The sequence below is a fragment of the Camelina sativa genome, chromosome 7, assembly GCF_030686135.1.
Source record: "Camelina sativa cultivar CO46 ecotype springtype chromosome 7, ASM3068613v1".
NCBI lineage: Eukaryota > Viridiplantae > Streptophyta > Magnoliopsida > Brassicales > Brassicaceae > Camelina > Camelina sativa.
In genome coordinates this window covers 5939633-5960974 of record NC_141886.1, presented here as the reverse complement: position 1 = coordinate 5960974, position 21342 = coordinate 5939633, and the positions used below count along the sequence as shown (strand labels likewise).

The window sequence follows — 21342 nt, the reverse complement described above, 5'->3', positions numbered from 1 at the left end:
AAACGTATACTGAGAATTTAACAACTTACTTAGCATATTTTTTAAAGTAATTAACATGCAAAGGACTTTGTAGGACGGCATGTAAGAAATAGAATCAACTGATAGAAACTGCAATAATGCATGATACACACCAGCTGTAATTGGGGCTCACGTTCCCAGCTTGCAACAGACATTTTTTTCTTTTTATTAATAAAAATATAATTATAATACTAATATCAAGACATCTCATTAGCTCCATATAATTTAAAGTATATGCAACATTGACTAAAAATCTATAAAGTAGACGACACTTTTATAGAAAAAGTAAGCATTATCAACTTTATTTACTCCAATATCCCATATGTAGATAAAAATATGTCATGTATAAGCCATATATATTCTTGCGAGTATGTAGAACAAAATCAACGACAAGTTTTAATGTTAGAGATAGGATTTAATTTGGAACCTTTAAAATAGACAAAAATATAAACATTCGCAATACCCGCTGCACAAACATGTCTACCTAAATTTCGTCAGAAACATGTTTTACGTGATTATATTTGCCTTCATGAACTATAGTCTATAGACCCACAAAAACGGCTCGAATAGTAGTAAAGACAGAACGTGGGTTGTGACAAACACGGTTGCATGTAAAGGTAGGTACAAACGCTATATGGACAAGACAACATGATATATTGATGATATGGTTGATTTTTTAATCTGTCTGCATGCTCAATGATAATATATATCAAAATGGCACATTCCTTTATATAATATCCCCATGAAACATCTGAAATTTGGAATTCAGATTTGGTGATAACTTGAACTAAAGAGATGTGTATATGAATACTTACCTAAGTTTTTAAAGAGTCAAGGAGCAATGTCTTGTTAAAAGAAACGAATTGAAGTGTGCGTCTTTCCAGCATTATCAGTTGTTGGAACGAGTCTCTACTTGTCCTTTCTCCTGATTCTATCTCAAGTTAGCTTCTTCTACTAATAATAAACAAATAAATGAATAATCCCAGGAATCAAAATTCAGTTTACCTCTGTTCCCTTGATGCTTAGCTTCCATGACTACCTTGTTGGGGTTACATCTAAAAACAATTTAAACATTCTCCATGTGTTAGGGGGGATTGAGATTTAATTATGGAATTTTGGTATTTGCGAACAGATTGTACGAGAAGTGTGTGACAATGTTCACCGTACATACTCATTTTCGTCTGAGGCTCTTTGCAACGGATGGCGAGGTCTCATCTCCCTGACTTTTTGGGTCATTCACTTCTCTGCTTTGCTCATTATCGTTCTCTGATAACGAGTCATTCTCGAAACCGTTTGTGTCTCCTGCTAGTTTTGATCTACGGTTTGCTGATAAACGGTTTACATAGTCGTCTTCATCATCATCATCTCCAGTGCCTCCTACTGAAAACTTGGGAACCCATGTTTCCGGAATAGAATCAGGGGCACGAGATGGACACCAGTTCGAGCTACCAAGCTCAGGGTTTAGGAAATGATATGGCTTATCCCTCTCACTTGTAATATCTGTGACAGAAGTTAATACAGGAATTTACATGTGAGAGATCGCCAAGATATTGATTATGTTATAAGTACGAAACCAGATCCAAATTGATATTCTATGGTCCTAGATATAAGATCTCTGCACCGTGGATTGAGACAGGATGATGGGCAATCCATTGAAGATGTTTCTGATAACAAAGTAAAGGCAAACCTGAGCTTATGGCTGCAGATGTAAACCCTTCTGCAAACCAATTGTAAGACGTGTCTAGACCACCTCCTCTCTGACTGGTAGATTTTAAATTTCCTGGGTTTGATAGTCTAACCTGCTTTCCAGGCCCAGCTTGTCTCTTCATATGTTGATCATTCACATCCCAATCTTCCCACGAGTCTTGGAAAAGGTCATTATTCAGATACTTCCGGTCTCCAAGGTTGCAAAACGAATTAGTTTCCCTTTTCCTTTGTCTTCTTGTGGTCTCAAACTGTGAATTATGGGTTTCATTGGTCCAAACTGACAAAATTAAGGAGCAGTGACAGTTCAGTACTATAGAAAAACTGAATGCTTGCAAAATCATAACATGTGTACATAAGAATTCTTCAGAAAGATCAATACCTGCACTAGATGAGCAAGATTCTTCGCTGTTAGGAAAAGTGAGGTGGCGTCAGGATTGCAGTTCATTCAATATTGAGCATATGAATCACAATCAGAAAGAGACATATTGAAAATGCTTACCTACGCAAACTAAGGCTGTCTTTATCTTCCTCAGGTACAATGGACGACCAAACCGGTTGGTCAAACTCATTGTCAAAATCAAAGTCAGGGGTTTTGAAATAACTGGATGTTATTTGTGGCAAGTTCAGTCAGCATGAGTTAGAAAAATGGCTCGATGCAATATAAGGAATTGACTTACGCTGCCTTAGTGAAACCTGGATGATCGATATTCCTTTCTAGAAGATGTGATCTTCGAGTTGGTGAATCTGAAATACAGAAAAATAAAGGATTCAACAAATAAACAGGCCAAAAAGTAACTCCAACAAGTATGTAGATACATGTCTCTCCAACGTCACACACCAACAATAGATGAAGCTATGAGATACTGAAAGCAAGTGAATTAATGAATCAAAAAGATATAATTTAATTTAGAACTTCCAAGAATGATTTGAAACAAAGAGTCAATGAACTTCCTAAAGACATACGCTTAGACTAGTTAGTTTATGAATACAACTTATCAGGTCAGATGAAAGCTCTTTGATAAAAGCATATATGCAGGTCGCTGTTATTCCTAATTTAGTTGAGAGCTAAACTCACCTCTAATGTTGGACCTCCAGGTCGTTTCCAGGTAATCCCTAAAATACAAAGACTTTTAATGTCAAGAGGCATAGTATCACCATAGTAAAGTGACAAAATGAGAGATTTGAAGAGCACCTCTTCTTTTTCCTATGGTATTCTGCAGAAGAGCAACTCTCAGTGTAATCCTTGCCATATTTCAAGAAATCAGGGTTCAAACTTTCCTTTTCACATGGCTGTTCGCCGTTCCAGTAAAAACCATCTTCCCGGTCGTCAAGAAAGGCAGACTTAGCTAGTGAATTAAGAAAAATAAACCAAATTTAAATTTTTTGTTATTTGATCTCACAAGGAAAGAAAAAAAAAACAGATGAGGGTTCATGTCACACAACATGAAATTGCGTTCATTACATTTTATACTAGGAATATTCAGTAAGAAGTGAAATGCTACTTTGATCAAGTTATATTTAATGTAAATTGCAGAAGGTGAAGGGTATTACCGACTAAGAGAAGATATAGAAGATGCATGAAAGATAAGGGTTGCATAGATGGTGAGGTTATGCATGAAACGAAAAAGAAACCTTTTTTGCATATGGCCATTCCACTCACCATCCGAGAACCTGCTGTTGTTGAAATCTGCAGCATCGCAGAAGAAACTTCTTGAGTCGCTATATTGATTTGGCAAGTGATCACTGAAAGTGAGCAGCTTTTGCTTTCTGCCCCCATTTTTAGCATGTATGGCAATGGGAGACCTATAACGGCTGTCATCTTGGAACATTTTGCCACTTTCAATAATTGTGTCCTGTAAAGAGGGGATGAAAATATTGGGTCTGGAAAACAAGTTAGAAATGGAAGGAATACAGTGAAAGATAAGATGACAAGAGTCTGTTACCACTTCCTTCTCAAAGTCGTCGAGCCTTGCCCTGATGTTCAATTTAGCTTGTTGACCAGTATCCTTCCATGGAGAGGAGCACCGGTACGCAAACGTTCTTTCATGCACAAGTTAATACAATCACTGATCCTAAATGGTACATAATTCAACCAAGTGCATACAAGTGCCAATCGTGAAAGCTGCCCACCTGTCTGGTGGATGTGGAGAATTAACTGGAGTTTTCGTGTTTATATTACCTAATCCTGAATGGAAAGAGTAAGAGTCAAAAGAGAAAGGCATAGTAGGACATCTCATCTTAAAGACTGATCAAGATCTAGGTAAACATCGTAAGTTAAACTTTTCCCACCATTTTGTGATCTCTAAGACCTATACCTTCAACTGAAAATGCCATGTGAGCCTCAGACGGAGAAGGTTCTTCCTTGTAGGTTGTTGTATGATCATCCCCAACCAAATCAAAGACAGATAACTCTGAAAACCATTTTATAATGTATCAACTAAAATGTTGAGACTTGCATATGGCCTAAAATTCGGATAAGCAGACAGTGAAAAGTGATTGGGAAGTAAAACCAGAATGAAACAGACCTATCTAGATGCTATAGATGTTAAAAAGGAATGAAAACGGAATACAGTAAACCTCTCTACTTTCTAGATATTAACACAATAGTCAATACAAAGTTATAGTGATTACTTACTCCGCTCTGTGCCATCCAACAGATCCGTTGTGGTGTTTGCTTTCTTGAATTCATTTGTCTGGTTGTCAGGGAGACTAAAAGAAGTCCTGTAAGACAGTGAAGCATCCATAACATCCGTTGTGGTGTTTGCATTGTTGAAATCTTTTGTCTGGTTGTCAGGGAGACTAAACAAAGCCCTGTAAGACAGTGAAACATCAAAATTTCTATAAGGTGTGCAGTTCCATTAGCAAAATAATCAAGAGGATATACATGCTGAGAAAGAAAACTTGGGCAGTCACATTATATGAAAGCGAAACAACGAAAACTGCCTTGCCTCTTCGAGGAAGTAGGTTCTGCTTTATGGTTTAATGAACTTCCTGCATCACCACACATAACATATTAACATGATCATAAATGGAGAAGATTTATAAATCAAGAGTTTGGAGACCTTACCTACTCTGGATGTGTTGTCATTCAGGTTGAAGAAATCAGCATCCAGATCTTCCATTAACACAAGTGACACAAAAAGGAAGAAAGTAAATTGGGAATTATATGTCATGGTCCGAGCAATAATGAAAATGAAGGGTCCATAAACTAACTCCAATCATAAGGGAACTATAAACCACACTCAGAACGGTGCTGGAAGTCCTAACAAGCACACACTTACCAACTTTTGGACAAGAAGGTTTGCATTCAGGAATAGCGGTTGACAAGTTGAGCAAATTGAGAATATCCAGAGAGTGGTGTTCTCTTGGGTGTTGATTACTATTGTTTATATCATTAGTACATCTCTCCGACCCAACTGTGAGCTGCTGATTTTGTTGCTGTCTCCTCTGCTCAAAGTATTGCTTTTGCCTTCATGTTCAACAAAGATATAATCAAAAATGTGTGCACTAGATGTCTACGAAATCATCAATAGGAAACCATATATTTAAAAATAATCTCATAACAGAGAAAGAAAGGGCTTACACACCTCTTCTTCACTGAAGTATGTGACTGAATGCCGCAAGAGATCACAATAAAAACGATAACAAGTCAGAATTGAAACAAATTATAAGAGAACTACGCAATTCACAATGGATCTCTAAAAGGAAAAATCAAAAGTCACTCACAGCAGCCACTTTACGCCTCGATCCTCCCATCCATTGCAACATTCTTAGGATCCCGAATTCACTAGCTTCGCAATTTAACACTCAATTGACCACAACGTTGTCTCTTCAATCGCTGAAACTTTCCAGCAAAAATGAAGTAATCAGCCTCAGAAAACTGTAATTCCATTAAAATCAAGCTTCTGACCAGAAAAATTGTATGCGAGATGAGCCTAATTTGATTTACTTAGGGTTTGCGAACTGTACGGACTACACATTGGATCTAGAAATTAGAATTTATCAACATCACCATGAACAATTCGACGCAACGATTCCATAATTAGGTTGACGAATTTCAGATCTAGGTAAAGATTCTACGAAATCTCTATAAAAAATATGGTGAAATCGAGAGAGAAGATAGAGAGATACTTCGAAAATTCGAGGAGGCTTCGACAGTATCTGAGCTCGGAGCGTATTTAGGGAAATCTGATGATTGCTTCTGCACAACGATGAAGACGATGATCTTTTGATCCAAAATTGAAGCAAGAGAAATAAAATCAAAGACATCGAACGGTCTTCTCGAAATTTCGAAAATTTCTTATGAGCACCATTTGCAATTTGGTGTTTTCGTTTCCCGCTGCGTGATCTACGCGAGTGGAGTACGATATCTATGGGCCATATAAAGCCCATTAGCCCATATTACTCGACTGTGCTCCCCCACAGAGAAATGATCGAACTTTTTTAACAAATTGTGTAAAATGACATGAGTGTTTTTTAACAGGTTTAGAAAAGGTTTCTGTTGAAGTTAGAAGAACCTAGAAACCACCAAATTAATATGACTATAGTTCAACAATCATGAGACTTTTGAATTTGATATAACATCAATGTCCATTTAAAACAATGGGCACCACTAGATTATTGCAATCGTAGCATTTTAAAGACATTTTACACAAAACATCTCACAAAAAGCAAAACATGGGGAATAATAATATTCAACAGATTTCACAAGCATCACTATAAAAAGTCATTTTTTTTTCTTTTTGCAGAAATTTTTAGGAGTTCCTTGGTTTCATAACGATTGTGGAATGGTTAAGGATGTGCAAGCTGAACTGTCCACCTTTCTCAGAAGTATCAATTTTAGACTGTCCTGGAGGAGGAAGAAGCTCAAAGTTCTGTACCATCCTACCAATGGTGATTCCCAAAATAGGCAACGCCAATATAATCCCTGGACAGCTTCTACGTCCAACACCAAACGGCACATACCTGAAGTCATTACCGTTTGCTTCAACGTGTGCTTCCTCTTCAAAGAACCTCTCTGGTCTAAACTCTTCAGGCTTCTTCCAGCTGTTTGGGTTGTTTGCTAGCCACCAAGCATTGACAAGGATTTTGCTTTCTGCTGGGATATCATATCCAGCTAGCTTCGCCTCGTGGAGGTTCATGTGAGGCACGAGTAGAGGAATCGCCATTCTTAGACGAAGTGTCTCTTTAATCACGGCTTGAAGGTATGGAAGCCTGTGTAGCTCAGGCTCTGTCACTTGCACTCCCGGTCCAAGAACCGTGTCAATTTCGTTCCTTAACTTGCTCTGGATCTCAGGATGGTTCACTAATTCCGCAATTCCCCACTCGATTGACCACAGTGTTGTCTCAATAGCTGTTTCAATCAAGAAATCAGCATCACAAAACTGTACAAATACACAATATCTAGCCTCTTCAGGGGAGACAAATAACAATCTACATGAGCCTAACTCCGAATTTACAGGATACACTTAAAACACTAATGTCCAGTTTCGTATGCAAGTAAGAGACGTCTAGAGGATTGATTACGTATACTACAAGGAAGAAATAGTTACCAGCGACGTTGATGTTTTCAACAATGTACAGAACGTTGTCTTCATTGATTTCTCCCTTCTGTTCAGCTTCAAGGATATGATCAATGGCGCATTTCAATCCTTCACTACCTGTAGGCTTAGAACTCGCAATTTGCCTGCAATGATTTCATCAATGTCAATATCCAAAAAACCCCTAAAAACCAAACTCAAAATCCAAAAAAAAAAAAAACAGAACTCACTTCCTCTCATCAACAAAGTACTTCTTGAACAGAGCGATTCTTCGATCCTTAACATCTTGACAAATCTTCAAATAACCTCTAAGGAACGGTCTAAGGATAGGGATGAAATCACCATAGTTATACTCAAAGCTCTGAGCTAAACGACTCCTCTCACCATTCAAAGCCTTAAGCCTAAGGAAAAGAGGATCATCCTCACTCTCAAACCTTCTATCGAACATGATACGGAACATATTGTTATACATCATCAACTGCAAACGTTTCCTCAACACGATCCCTTTAGTAGCTGAATCTGGATTCATCTTCACATCTTCAACAACGCTCGCTGCTTCGAACTCCCAACCTTCACGGTTCTGCTGAACAACCTTGTTTGTAAAGAAAGGAACCGTCATGATCCTTCTCATCTTCCTCCAGTGCTCTCCGTAGACAGTGAACACCATGTCTTGACCTTTACCTGTGAAAATGTCGAACACGACGTTTCTCGTTCTAGATCCAAACTCAACACCTTGCGTGTGGAGGACTTCTTTGGTTAGATTTGGTGAAGAGACGACGACTAGGTTACGCTGACCCATCCTTAGGAGGAAGAGATCGCCGAATTTTTTAGCGTAATCGACGAGGTTACGGTGGTTTAGATCATCTCCGACTTGTAGCCAGTTTCCGAAGATCGGAATCGGCATAGGACCTGGAGGTAACTTTAATTTCTTGCCGCGGAGCTTTGAAACCACCGTGGCGAGAACCACCGCTACGAAGACGGCGATTAGAGACTTCTCCAACAAGAGAAGGTCCATAACTGTACCTCTCAGCTGAGTATTTGATTCCGGTGAGAAGCGAATTGGATTGTTAGAAAAATAAAAATAAAGCAGAAGAAGCTGCTGAGGAAGAAATGGTGAAAGAGGAAGAAGGTTTTATAAAGAGGGAGAGGTTGGTTTGGTTTGAGAATGGAGGAACCAACGGCAAAAAGAAAACGGCGTTAGGTGCGGGAGAGGGAGTTGGTGAAACGATGATAAACGGCGTTAGATTAAACGGTGATGGATGTGTGTGAGTGGGCTTGGTGTTGTTGATGGGGGTAGGTAAAGACCACCAAGTTTTTAAAAAAGGTGTTTGCTGAAGAAGGTAGGAGGAGGAAGAGAAGATGATTATATTTCATTACTTATTATCAACTACTAAACTTCTCTTTTTGTCTTTCTATTTGAGTGTATAAATTAAATAACAACTAAATATATACGTATTCATTAACAAAACCAAAAAAAAAAAACATAAGAGTTTGATCATTGGTTTTTTTTTATTTTATAGATCAACTATGATGGCATATATATATATATTTACTTTCGTATCAGAGTCTTGTCAATATTTATTAGTCTCTTTCAAAAGATTATGTTTTATGATAGTCATAATTTAACGTTTTTGCATTGTTTTGTAATGTGATTTTTTAACTTTCAAACTATAGTTGGAAGTCTTTAGTAATGAAGATGAGCCCAATGCTCGACTCCTACAGCAGAATCTCTTTGGCTTTGAACATTCACTCATAATATTATAGTTGTAAGTCCCTTAGATTTTTCCTCTCAAGTCCTCTGATCTTCAGCTACAATATATTTCTAAGTTTATGTTTCGTAAATTTGCTTTGTTTTCTGTTTTTAAAAGTTCTTTATCCCCATTACAAAAAAATATTTTACTTTATATATTGATTAATTTTACCGTGTAATGCATATATACATGGTCAAAAGATCATGTACTTCTTTATGCCTCTTTGAAATCACTTCCCAGACTTTACAACATCCTTTCGCATTACACGAAAAAACATTACAGAGACCTATCGTAAAATATTTAATATATATATATATATGTAAATATTGTAACCTCAATACTTTTATGGTAGATATATGTCAATCGTTAAAAGTGGTATAAATTAACAAGTAGATTAACCTGTACAAAAGCAAGACTACTTTTATATCGCATTGATATTTATTGAGTTATCAATCATACCTCATGTTTATTTTCCTGTAAACCTTATTAACTCCATCATTATGCCGAAAAAAGCTTACACCCTTTCCAATAGTTATCTATATTTTTTTTTGTTTAATTTTCTATTTTACATTTACGGTATAATTTTGAAGAGATATGATTTAGTATTTAGAGTATAAGATTAAAAGCATTATGCTATTTTAATATTTTTAGAATTTTAGAATTGATGTGCTAAATTTGAAACCAAAACTTATTTTTATGCATTTTGTGAAATTTGTCCTTTTCTTAATACACTTCAAAATTATAAACTTATAAATGTATATACAATATTAAAAAAAATTTCAAGGCATATATAAATAATATCATGTACATTTTATATATAATTTAATGAAAATATTATTTTACATACAAAATATTTGATTTTTTAACCCACATATCGCGTGAGTAACATTCTAGTATATATATATATATATTGAAACCAAAGTATTTGCTTAAAGTAGTCATATAACATACCTTCTATTAAAAAATATGCTTTTGATATATACAATTATAGTGTTGTTTAGTTGAGTCTGTCTGTCCTACAAAGTCCTACAAAAGTGAATATTTCTATAGACAAAACTACCAGCTACAAAAAAAAAAAAAAAACTACCAGCTACATGGGTTTATGTAGTATGATCACGTATGATCACACACTATCCAACACAAGAAACAATTTTTTTTTTTTGGTAAAAGACACAAGAAGCTCTTCAGCTCTTGTGGTTGAGTCAGCCCCGTCTCAAAAAAACTTTTGTCCCTAGACATATAATTTTTTTTAGGACCCTATCCAATATAATTTTTTTTTTCTTTTTTTTTGTCCTATGGCCATTGCCTCTCTCGCCCTAGGTATGAGCCCGGGGCTGGGTTGAGTGGTACATCATTTTGAAAGATTAACAACAAACTCCCGGTTCTCATTTTATCCCAGCCGGCTATAGTTTGTAATCTCATAAATTTGTATTAGTGTTGACGTTGTATCGTAACCCGCAATAAGATTACAGTGTATATGACCAAAAAAAAAAGAAGTTATGCACCAAATAAAAATTATTTAGTGTATCTGATTTTTTAAAAAATTATTGTCTGAATTGTATATGATGATTCCTTTAACATAATGTACATACGACATATTCTTTCTTTATTGATACATTATTGATGAATTCTTTCTTAAAGCAAAGTTTAATTAGATGCACGTTCAATATAGTTACGTACATTGGTTTGGTTAATTAACTGTTGGTCTCAAGTGGTTTCAAAACAGATGGTTTTGGTCTATAAACTTTAAAAGATCAATTCCGGTTACAAGTAAACTGTGAGCCAGATTTTAACTAATAGTCATAAGGTTTTACCGTTTTGAAGAAAGTAAAAAATTGATTATACGGCTAATATAGATAGATGAACTCTGATAAGAGCTTTACGGTATTATATCATATGGAGGCATTTTGAAAACTAAAAGACACCTAAAAAAAAAGATGAATGGAAACCAAAGAAATTGGATGGTTTGACTGAAAGAGAAAACCAAAATTCAAAATTTCAAGCTTCAGTTAAGAACAAAAAAAAAGAAACAAGAAATAGATCACAACTGTTAAAAATGAAAATGGTGATTATATTGAGTCGGATCATGGAATATCTAAGATTGTGGTTATGACCCCTTCTTTTAGAATGTTTAAGTGATGAAATAAGAATATGCTTGTTATATTTTGTAATACAATAATTTTTTAAAAATTTATAAATTAGGATCCCTAAGTTTTTAAATTACACATGACATATATAGTTTGAACAATACTGATTGTGGTAATTAATCTTTGGAATTTAAAACAAACTTTTACATTAAGATATTAGTCTCCAACTACATATATGGCTAGGCTAGACCAAACCGTCAGCGAATTTATTAACATTGCCAAATGGTTTTTGACTTTTATCCTGATAAAAGGTTTCCTATTAGGTGAATATTGTTTTAATTAAAAAAAGGTGATAGTGTGTGTGTGTTTTTCAATAATTCTAGTGATATGTATCGTAATTAATGAATAGGAGACACGGTCATTCCGTTTGTGTCTCTGAGTTGACATGTGACAACAAACCAAATATATTTTTTTCGTCGAGTTATATCATTGAATGTATAAAATCAAGATACAGTTGGTTCATAAGCCATGATGGCGATGAAAAACAATCGAACAAAAAAACAAAGAAATATGAGTAATATAATTACAACATCTCTTTGTGAAAATAAACTGAATTTTGTGAAACTTGTTGGTCCAGCATCTGATATCTAGAATAATATTCTCTAATGTAATATCATTGTGTTGGTTGTTTAAAATTTTGGTTAATACTTCATAGTCTTCTTCAAAGCAAACAGATGCAACAAACCAAATATAAAATTGAAAATTAATACGAATTTCAATGATTATCAAAGAAATGTAAATAACAATTAACCTTACCACCACTATATATGGTCAAAATACAAAGCAAAGAAAGGAAAGAGAAAAACAAAAAAAAAGGAAACACAAGTCAGTCACGGCGAGACAAAAAAAGGTGTGAAAGAGAGACAAACAGACAGAACACGAGAGTGCGTAGGTCGGAAATTTAAAAGTCATGAAGACGACGTCAGAATTGACGCCGTTAAGAAAACAATTTAAAAAAAAAAAAAAAAAACTAGTGGTAGTGAAAATAAACGCGCGGCACTGTACAAGGCTTAGAATTTTGGCGGATGCACATCCATCCATGAACTCTCTTTTAATATCCGAGAGTCAATTTAGGCAACAACCACTCTTATTGACTTCCATTATATTAATACTCACGAATTAGCCTCTATCTCTCTCTCTCCTTGCACTCGTCATTTCATATTTATTCTTTGGAGTATTTAGGATTAGAGGAAAAAAAAAACTAAATTTAAAGATAAGTAATAATAGTTTAAAGAGATAGAGAGATACACCTACCGTTACCACGAAAGACAGCGACATGGAGAAATGGTGCTACCTACCCCCCCTACTGCCCATATTTGTCCACCATCTCCTCATGTGTTTTAATTCAACGTCGCCTTCGTTTCGCAATCATGACCTTACATGGGCCTTCTTACTTTGGACCCATTTGATATATGTACCATGGATCCTTTAGGCTAAATTGTTTAGCTTATTATAGAGCTTAATGTTCACTAAAATACACCATACGTATTGCGTGGTTTGAACCCGTATTGAAACAAGTTACTATACGCATAATGGTCTCTGAGCGAGGGAGGGACCACCTTTTTTCTCTTATTTGCAAATTATGTATGTATGTATTCTCAAAATATTTGCAAATTATTGTACAATCACAACACAGCTGTTGTCTATGCCTGTTGGTGTAGCCTGATGATTCAATTTCAGTTTTGGTGCTTTGGTTTTACTTCTGAGCCGGGATTGAGATGAGTTGGTTATAGTGTGTGATTGAAGATGGTTTTAGCTTTGTGCAAAACACTGTGTTTTGGAAAAGAAAGGGTTAAAGCAAAAGCCTCTGGTCAAGATAGAGTCTCTCCCTTTAGTGAGTATAAATATAAGTGGAAGTTATTGGTTTAAGATTTGAATAGAGTTTTAAAAATTTTAAATGTTATCTAGAATCTGTTGTTATTAGATCAAGATTTTGTTAAACTCTGTTAAAGTTTAGTGTTATTAGTTTGTGATTTGTAAAAAGTCATTTAAAATCTTAACAAATTTGGGTTATTGGATTCAGACTTTTATAAAGTTTTTAAAAGTTTTGTGTTATTCAATTAAAACAAAAGAATCTAGGATTGTTAATGAGTTCAATTATTATGTTATTGGTTCATGATTTTAGATACTTTCTTTACAAAATAAAGTCATGAAAATTATCATAAAAATACAGGGATTGTTTAGAAGACTTTACAAGATTTTAGAAAACTAATCAACAAAACTCTCTAAAATCTTTAACAATCTTTCACTTATTCACTTTTAATGATTTTGTTGAACTCTTCAAAAATTTTCATAAGTCTCAAACCAATACCAACCATTGATTTGAGTTTGAGTTTTGAGAAATGAGAAAATATTACCATTGATTTGTTACTATATCAACATAGATTATTCATTTTTCAACGTATTTTCCAACATCAACTAACAGCCCTTAAAAACAATTTTTGAAGTCCAAAAGAAAACACTTGTATGTCCAGCACATAGTCATTGTTCTTACACTTCACGTTGCTAAGATCACTACTCTCTTACTCTTATGTCCTGCAACAACCCTCCAAAGCCTGTCATACCCATCTCTGTAATGTTCAGTGAGATACAAAGCTGCCTTATTGCTTCTCTTTTCTGCTCAGCCACTTCTGATGCACCCAATCTCGTTCTTTCCATTTCTTCTGTAAGCTCACCAGATCGTCTTCTCAGCCTCACTTGCTCCATGTGAAACTCCTCCATATGCTTTTCCATTTCCTTTAACTTCTCTTCTCTCTTCCCAATCTCTTCTCTTAGCACATTGCTCTCATCTCTCATTACGCTGATCTTCTTGGATTCTCCTCTAAGCTTCTCCTCTGTTTCAGCTTTCTCTTCTGTGATCAGCCTTATATGTGATTCCAGCTCTCTCAGTTGCTCTCCAAGTCGGCTTCGTTCTTCAAGAAGCTTTGATATTTCTCCTTTGATATGTGCCTTCTCTGGGAATATCTTTTCTTCAGCATCTGAGACGGCAGTTTTAAGTGCCCTTATCTCGTTATCTCTGTCCTGTAAACTAGTTTTCACCATTGCCAATCTCTCTTGCAACTTAGAGACTTCTTTCATCTCTGCGTTGAGCGTGTTTCTATACCCATCAGTGTCTTTCTGAGCCAACTCTAGCTCATGCTGTAAGCTCTTCAGCTTCTCCTCAGCAGCTCTACTGATCTCAAGCTCATTTCTCAGAGAATAAGTCTCTTTCTCAAAGTGCTGAACCTTCTCTTTTGCGATACTCAGCTCTTCCTCCAAGGCCTGCACTTTTGCATCTTCTTTAGTGTCCTCTTTATCCAAATCAAGACTCTTTTGAGGATCTTCTATTCCAGAGGACATGCAGCTCTGAAGCTCAATCTTCAGATTAGCGATCTCTTCTTCGTGCATTCGAATCTTTTCATTAGCTTCACCAAGCTCTCCCCCATATACAGTAATTTTGTGAAGGAGGTCAACATTGTTGTCACTTTCCTGCTGGAGAAGGAGCTTCTGTTTCGTCTCTTCAAGCTCAAGCTCAAGATCAGCCATCCTGTGGATCAATGCCTCATCAGCGTCTTCATCATTAGCAGAGGAATGATCAGAATCAGAACCGGAATCTGTCAAAGATGATGAATCTTCCTCTTCTTTATGACCAGACTGACGGCGACTCAACTTCTCCTGGGTAGGAGATGATATCTCAAGAGAGCTCTGTGACTGGATCTCAGATGAATGATGATTCTTCTGAAGCTCACCGCTAGCTTGATCATAACGCTCAGCCAATGCGCGGTACATGCGGTAAAATTCCTCGACAAGCTGGATTAACTCAGGACGCTTCTGAAAATACATTTGAGCTTTCTTGGCAAAAGAGTCTGCGTCTTCTTCAATCAGTTTCAACATGTGGTTCACTCGGTCATCCATCTCTGAGAAGCCAAATCAAGAACAAGAAAGAAAAAAACGTCAGAGTTGGGTAATAGTATCTACATTAAGTGGATGGAGATCTCAATGCTAAGTGAGGCAGGCAACATACTCTCTAGATTCTCTGCAAGCCATTTTGAGTTCTTGGGACAATTGTGACTATCCCACCACCATGAGTGTGATTTCTTGGTCATAGACCTCTTAAACTGCTGCTTGCTCTGAGCCTGAGAGAGAACATCAGACAAAGTGAGTAAATGTTGAGGACTAAGAGACTAAACAACACAAGCATCTAAGGAGTTTTCTAAGTCGTAGGTGAGTGAGAGAGATCACAACGGTTTCTTACCGCAGACGAAGCCATGACCTTGCCGTGCAGAGGAATTCAGAAAACCCTACGGGAAAGATCAAGAATTTAATCCATTTGAAGAAAAAAACAAAGACAACTTGATGTTCAAAGACTCAAGACTTTCTCAAATTGAAGATATGCTCTCTCGGGTTGAACAAAACAGTTTTGACAAAACCCAAGAAACAAATTAGATGAGATCAGAGGAGAAAAGAGGATTTCACATGTGGCACAAAGATGACACGTGAAGTTCTAACAACCCAATTTGCATTTGTCACAAATCTCTAGAAAATCTAAAGATAAGTTTTAAGCATTTACTATAAAATAATGGTATTTTGCAGAAAGAAGAAGAGACAAAAAAATTGCAGAGAAAGAAAAGCTTACTTTACCGAGACGACAATGCAAAAAGACAAGAAGCTTGTGACTGAATAATACTCAAACGAATGGCCTCTCTAAGCTTTTTATATTCCTTGTAAAATAGCACGGCAGACAGTTTGTTGTTATGAGTTCGGAATTAATTTGAAGTGTTTAGACACTACTTATATCCATTTTGTCCTGAAACAAGTTAAAACCGGGAAAACATTGATTCGAAGCAGTAAACATCTTTGTTACTGTTTCTAGAATCATAATGTGTGACAATCCAATGTATTTGACTAACTGTAAGAGTTCGGGATGAATTTGGAGTGTTTAGACAACAATTATACCTTTTATCCCAAAACAGGCTAAAACCGGGAAAACATTGATTCGAAGCAGTAAACAGCTTTCTTACTGTTTTTAGGATCAGAATGTGTGACAATCGAACGCATGTGACAATCGAACGCATGTGACAATCAAACAGATTTTGATGTCTTTCAAAGGTGGATGGACCGATTTGTGTATTTCTCCGTTAGTCATTTCCCATGTGTGGTACAATGTGGAACTAGTGTTTATTGATTCATTTTTATATGGGTAGCATATGTCATTTTCTAAAGCGTATGTTTCAAACCATGTGAAAAATGAAATATTTACTTCTATATTTTCCATGTAGTTATACCATATTTCTCTAAAAGTTGTAAGTATTTCTTTATTAAAAGCTTGAAAGTACCATTTTCTTTTATCCTCGTTTTTATCTGATAAGAATTCTTCTTTAAGGTAATCTTTGTCTATTGTAAATGTTTTTATGATAACATTTATTGATTTAAAATCTGAAGCTGTTGGGGAAGTAGGAAAGTTAGACGATCCCACTTCTGACTGTTGAACTGGTTCAGCTATTGGTGCTTGAAAAATAATAGGTTTTTTCCCTTGGCTTTTTGTTAAAATTTGTTCTATACTTTCCTCTGATTCAGTGCTAGCTTGGCCAGTTCTGTACTTAGAGAAAGATGAACGTGGGTGGAATGAACTAAATTTTAATGATGGTGGATCTCTGAAAGAACCGAAGTTTAATAATATTTTTCCATCATATTGTTCTGTTATACTCGTAATAGTTCTTTGTTCAAAATTTCTTGGTGGTTGAGTAATATTAATTTTTCATTGATCAGGAATTGTAATTTCTGTCCATTTTAATTGTTTAGGTGTATATGTAGAGGTTGGTGTGTCTTTACCATGTGCAGCCAATATTGTTGTTTTGCCTTTATCATCTTGCAATAAACATCGTGGGTTGAACTCAGATGTAGATTGCTTAAAGTAAATACGATACAACAACAAATAACCATGTCTTTCTTGCTGAAATTTAATTTCAGGCAAGTGTACGTTTAAATAAAACTAAAGTATTAAATATTGTAGGGTCATGTAAGCTTACTTGAAAATTTGGTGCACAATTAAAATATATAGCTCCGTTGCATAAGTTTGATTGTACTGCTCCTAATAAGGAGTCTTCAAATTTTAAAAGTGTTTTATCTCTTAATAACATGAGTATTGGAGAATCAATCCCTGTTCTAGATAAAGGTTTAATTGCTAATTGTATTAGGCCAAAATGAATATAATTAAAGTTTTTTCTTTTATAGTTTTCTAAAGCCATAGAAGAAAGTAGTTTAATTTCTTCAAATTCATTTTGTAATGATAAAGTTTGTTAATGTTCTTTAATTGAATATGCAGTTCTAAAATCAAAAGTTCCTATTTGATATATATTTTGTGGATTAACATGCGGTAGTTGATCTTTTGATATTTTTTGATTAAAGGTTGTAATTTTTGACATAATTTCTCTTGAATTAATTGTTTTTTGAGATGTAGAAGATGATGCATGCTTAGACTTAAACAACTTTCTAACCGTAGATGCCATGTTTAAATTATACTTAATCTAATGCTAAAAATGCAAACTAACCGCTCTTATCGATGACGAAAGACGCATGGGCTTACCAACGGACTCACTGCCTTCTGGTCTTACAGCCTGGAACACCTACGCTATCAACGCTCCCGACAAGGTTCTGGTAGGTTGGTTTTTAACACTAGGCTTAGGTTTAAAATAAACATGTCGTCTTTTGGCTTGGATGTTTTAAGAAAAACATATATCATACTATAAGGAAAATTCTGTTGGCTCTGATACCATACGTTAGAAATATATAGATTATTTCCATACGTTCTTTAACAAAACCCAGGATAAAATATATAGATTATATATTCTAGATTGTTGTATAACTAGAGTAAAACAAGTGTATAAATAAAATGATTAACTTAAAATGTAGATAAGAGGGATGATTAAAACTTACTTTATTTAAACTTGGTTAAAATACAAGAGTAAAGATACAAACTTATGAAATTTGAAAACAAACTTATGAAAATTGGAGAGTAGGATGTATAGGGAATTTGTGAATGATCGCTAAAAACACTCTGCCCTCTCCTATTCCTCTCACTTCCTTATTTATACAAAGCTGTATGAAGTTGCGTAAGTTGTTGTCGACGTGTCCTATTTTTGACATTGCGAGAGATGAGTAATCCTTTGTTGATTGAAGTCTTTGTCTTGTTATAGTCTTGAAGTCTTCATTTCTTGGTCTTGAAGTCTTGTATTGATAGTTAAGCTGTTGCATAATTGTGTTTTTGTCTTCATCTTGTCTTGAAAATTGGAGTGTTGATGGAGTCGGTGGAAGAGGTTGCTTCTACAAAATTATATACTAAATATATATGTATTTATATTACAAGCACATAACTTATATATGTATTTATATTACAAGCACATAACTTAAACATATAATAAAAGAGCTGTACCATGATACTTTCACGATTTTTTTTATTTTTTATTTTTATTTTTTTTGTTTTTATTTTTTTGTTTTTATTTTTTTTTTATTTATTTTTTTGCGATAGTTATGTTTTAGAATGGATCGTCGTCTTGCGTATTGTTGTCTTGTGTTATATCATCTTCGTCGTCTGAGGAGGATATTTGCATAGCTATTGTCTCGAGGAGTTTCTTGAGTTTTTCTTTGCCTTTACTTTTCTTGGATCCGGAGGACGAAGTTGTTGATTCTGTAGGACTTGGTGGTTTATGTGGCGAAGTTTTTGTTTGAATAGGTGGTAATGCTCGGGATACTGTAGCTATGGATTGCTTTATTTGTTGATGTGTCTGGATCCATTTCTCCAAGTTGGATAAAGAGCAGCGGTCGAGGTTACATTTGTCCCACCATTTGATTCTGAATTCTCGGACTAGTGAATATGGCATCTCTGGTAAGAAGGGTAGAAGGTTGTAGTGCCAAGATAGTATCCAGGGTATTCCCATATCTATGTGGAAGGCTATCTTTGGTAAAGGGCCGATGAGTTGGTGTTTTTCGTGTTTAGTGTAGTAGGGTAGTGAAAACTTGGGTATTTGGGGTGGATATATGTCATCGGTTGGGCCAAACCAGTACCACCATTCGTAGAACCATCCTGGTATTATCTTGGGGCAATGAAAGTCGAAGGAGAGGAACCAGGAGTGATCATAGGTTCGTAAGTAAAGGGTGTGGAAAAAGGCCCTCTGGTAATCTATGTAGGTAAATCTTGGAATATGGAACCCCGGGATGGAGAATTCTTTTGCGGTGTGCAGGTTTATGAATCCGAGATCTTGGGGATTGCATATTTTGAGGATTTTGCAGGTGGAGTAGGAAATAAGGTTTGGGTCATTCTTGTCGGTATGGTGGGTTATTTCTACTGATTTGGTGTCTACGAGAATGAATTCGTAGAATGTGCGGTTTTTGGTAAGGTTATCGGTAAGGTATTGACTTTCTTCGTAAAATATGCGGTTGGTATATTGGGTTAGGTCTTTAAGGGATATTGGTTTGGTAAATGAGGTTGTAATAAGGTGTTGGCGTTGTGGTTTAAGGAAGTAGGACGATTTTTGATCTATGGTTTTTTGTGAGGAGGATGGATTGGATATTTTTTGTGGCTAGGGGTTGACGGCTTTTGCATAGGATAAAGGAGGAAATTCCGCCAAGGCAGAGAATTGGTTGCTAGTGGTTAATTGCTTTCCTTGTAAATGTGGTTGATTCTTGACGTAGTCTGATGCACTCATTGGTTTCTTTTGTGTTTCACTCATTTTGGTGATCGTGAGATTTTCCCTGTAAATACTCCCTTGTTAGAAAATCAGGTAAAAAATTATTTTCCCCTTTTATATATTGTATATCAAAATCAAAAACAGATAAAATAGCTTGCCATCTAGCAAATATTTGTTTAGAAACTAAGTTTTTAACATCCTTTTGTAAAATCTCTTTGGCCGATTTGCAATCGACACGTAGTAAAAACTTTTTGTTTATTAAATCATTTTGAAATTTAGAAATACAGTTTACTATAGATAAAACTTCTTTTTTAACTATAGAGTAATTCTTTCGTGGTCCAAGCCAAACTCCTGAGTGGAAACGAACTATAGACTTCATTGTATTACATTGTTTAAGGGTTTATAGTTGATTACTAAGCGTGGTACTCCTCTTTCTTTTTCAGCTTGGTTGTCAACATAAAATGCTGAACAACTCCAAGGAGATTTAGATTTTCTTATTAAGTTCTTATCTAGTAATTCTTGTATTTCCTTTTTGCAATATTCTAAAAGTTCTTGATTCATTTGAATAGGTCTAGCTTTAGTTGGAATATTTTTTTCGTTAAAATCTTTTTCGTAGGGTATTTCAACAATATGTTTTTTTCTTTCCCAAAAGGCATTTGGGAGTTCAGAACATATTTTGTTTAGTAGTTCAACTTCTAAAGTTTTTATTTTATTTGTCACTTGTGGATCACTTAGTTGTTGTTCTATATGTTGGTATTTTATTTCTTGTTGTAAATATTGTATATGTTTTTGTTTCCCGTCTATTAAATTTATAGATTTTTCTATTGTTGAATTTTGTAAGGCTAAGATTTCTTTTGTTTTCATTGGGGATAGAAATTCAAACATTATTTTCTCTCCTACAATTTTTGTGGTAATCCCTAGTTTTGTAACTTTAAACAGATAAATTTGTGTAAAAAATGGTGTTCCTAGTATAACTTCTTGGCTTAAGTTTTTTACAAGGATAAATTGAGTTTTAAAACAATAATTTTTGTTACAGATTTTTGCTTTAGGTAATTTGTAGTTGACCTTCAAACTACTTCCGTTTGCACCACTAAGTTTTTCATATGTTTTTTCATAGAATTTTGTAGGAACTATTCCTTCTCTAATACAATTATAGTCAGCTCATGTATCTAGAAGTGCTATTGTTTCTAGTTTAAAATCATACCCTATGTGTATTGTGATTTTTGTATACCATTTTTGATAGTTTATTTTGTTTATTATCTGGATATATTCTTCTTCTTCTTTTGTTTGTTTATGGTTTTCAGGGTTGCTTGTGGAGGGTTTGTCCATTGTTGTGGGTGGAGATTCATGGACTTTTGATTCTATAAGGGCTAATCTAGCGTCTACTTGCAATTGATGAAGTTGATGTTGGTGAACTATTTGTTGTAATTTTTTTATTTGTGTTTTTAAATTTTTAACTTCTCCTTGTAATTTACCAGTGGTTACTTGTTTAAATAGTGTTGGAGAGGGATAT

The 21342-nt window shown here is 35.1% G+C and overlaps 2 protein-coding genes and 1 pseudogene across 3 annotated transcripts; all 3 read right to left on the bottom strand.

Moving 5' to 3' along the window:
• Positions 1–653: 653 nt before the first annotated feature.
• On the bottom strand, positions 654–6070 carry LOC147940919 (uncharacterized; annotated as a pseudogene). Its single transcript, XR_015561556.1, has 20 exons — positions 5857–6070; positions 5452–5569; positions 5313–5335; positions 5007–5194; positions 4793–4840; positions 4674–4716; positions 4361–4536; positions 4041–4136; positions 3856–3910; positions 3669–3765; positions 3386–3578; positions 2918–3071; positions 2801–2838; positions 2403–2469; positions 2225–2326; positions 2105–2130; positions 1706–2002; positions 1190–1518; positions 1024–1073; positions 654–949 (listed from the first exon to the last, which is right to left on the bottom strand). The product of XR_015561556.1 is annotated as an uncharacterized LOC147940919 (transcript).
• A 226-nt stretch (positions 6071–6296) lies between these two features.
• On the bottom strand, positions 6297–8683 carry LOC147940918 (trans-cinnamate 4-monooxygenase-like). Its single transcript, XM_087457737.1, has 3 exons — positions 7496–8683; positions 7278–7411; positions 6297–7078 (listed from the first exon to the last, which is right to left on the bottom strand). The coding sequence occupies exons 1-3, from the start codon at positions 8278–8280 to the stop codon at positions 6480–6482; spliced, it is 1518 nt and encodes a 505-aa protein (XP_087313863.1). The 5' UTR covers positions 8281–8683; the 3' UTR covers positions 6297–6479.
• A 4813-nt stretch (positions 8684–13496) lies between these two features.
• Positions 13497–15574, bottom strand: LOC104700437 (protein NETWORKED 4B). Its single transcript, XM_010415960.3, is given in 4 exon segments — positions 13497–13743; positions 13746–15059; positions 15167–15278; positions 15398–15574. Coding segments are annotated over 4 exon segments (1524 nt in total). The 5' UTR covers positions 15413–15574; the 3' UTR covers positions 13497–13660.
• Between the last annotated feature and the right edge of the window lie 5768 nt (positions 15575–21342).

Bases quoted from the DNA above. Each gene is read 5' to 3' on its own strand.
- LOC147940918 (XM_087457737.1), bottom strand. From the start codon at position 8,280: ATGGACCTTCTCTTGTTGGAGAAGTCTCTAATCGCCGTCTTCGTAGCG. The intron at 7,412-7,495 runs GTGAGTTCTGTT...AAATCATTGCAG, and splicing joins TACTTTGTTGATGAGAGGAA to GCAAATTGCGAGTTCTAAGC. The intron at 7,079-7,277 runs GTAACTATTTCT...TGATTGAAACAG, and splicing joins TGAAAACATCAACGTCGCTG to CTATTGAGACAACACTGTGG.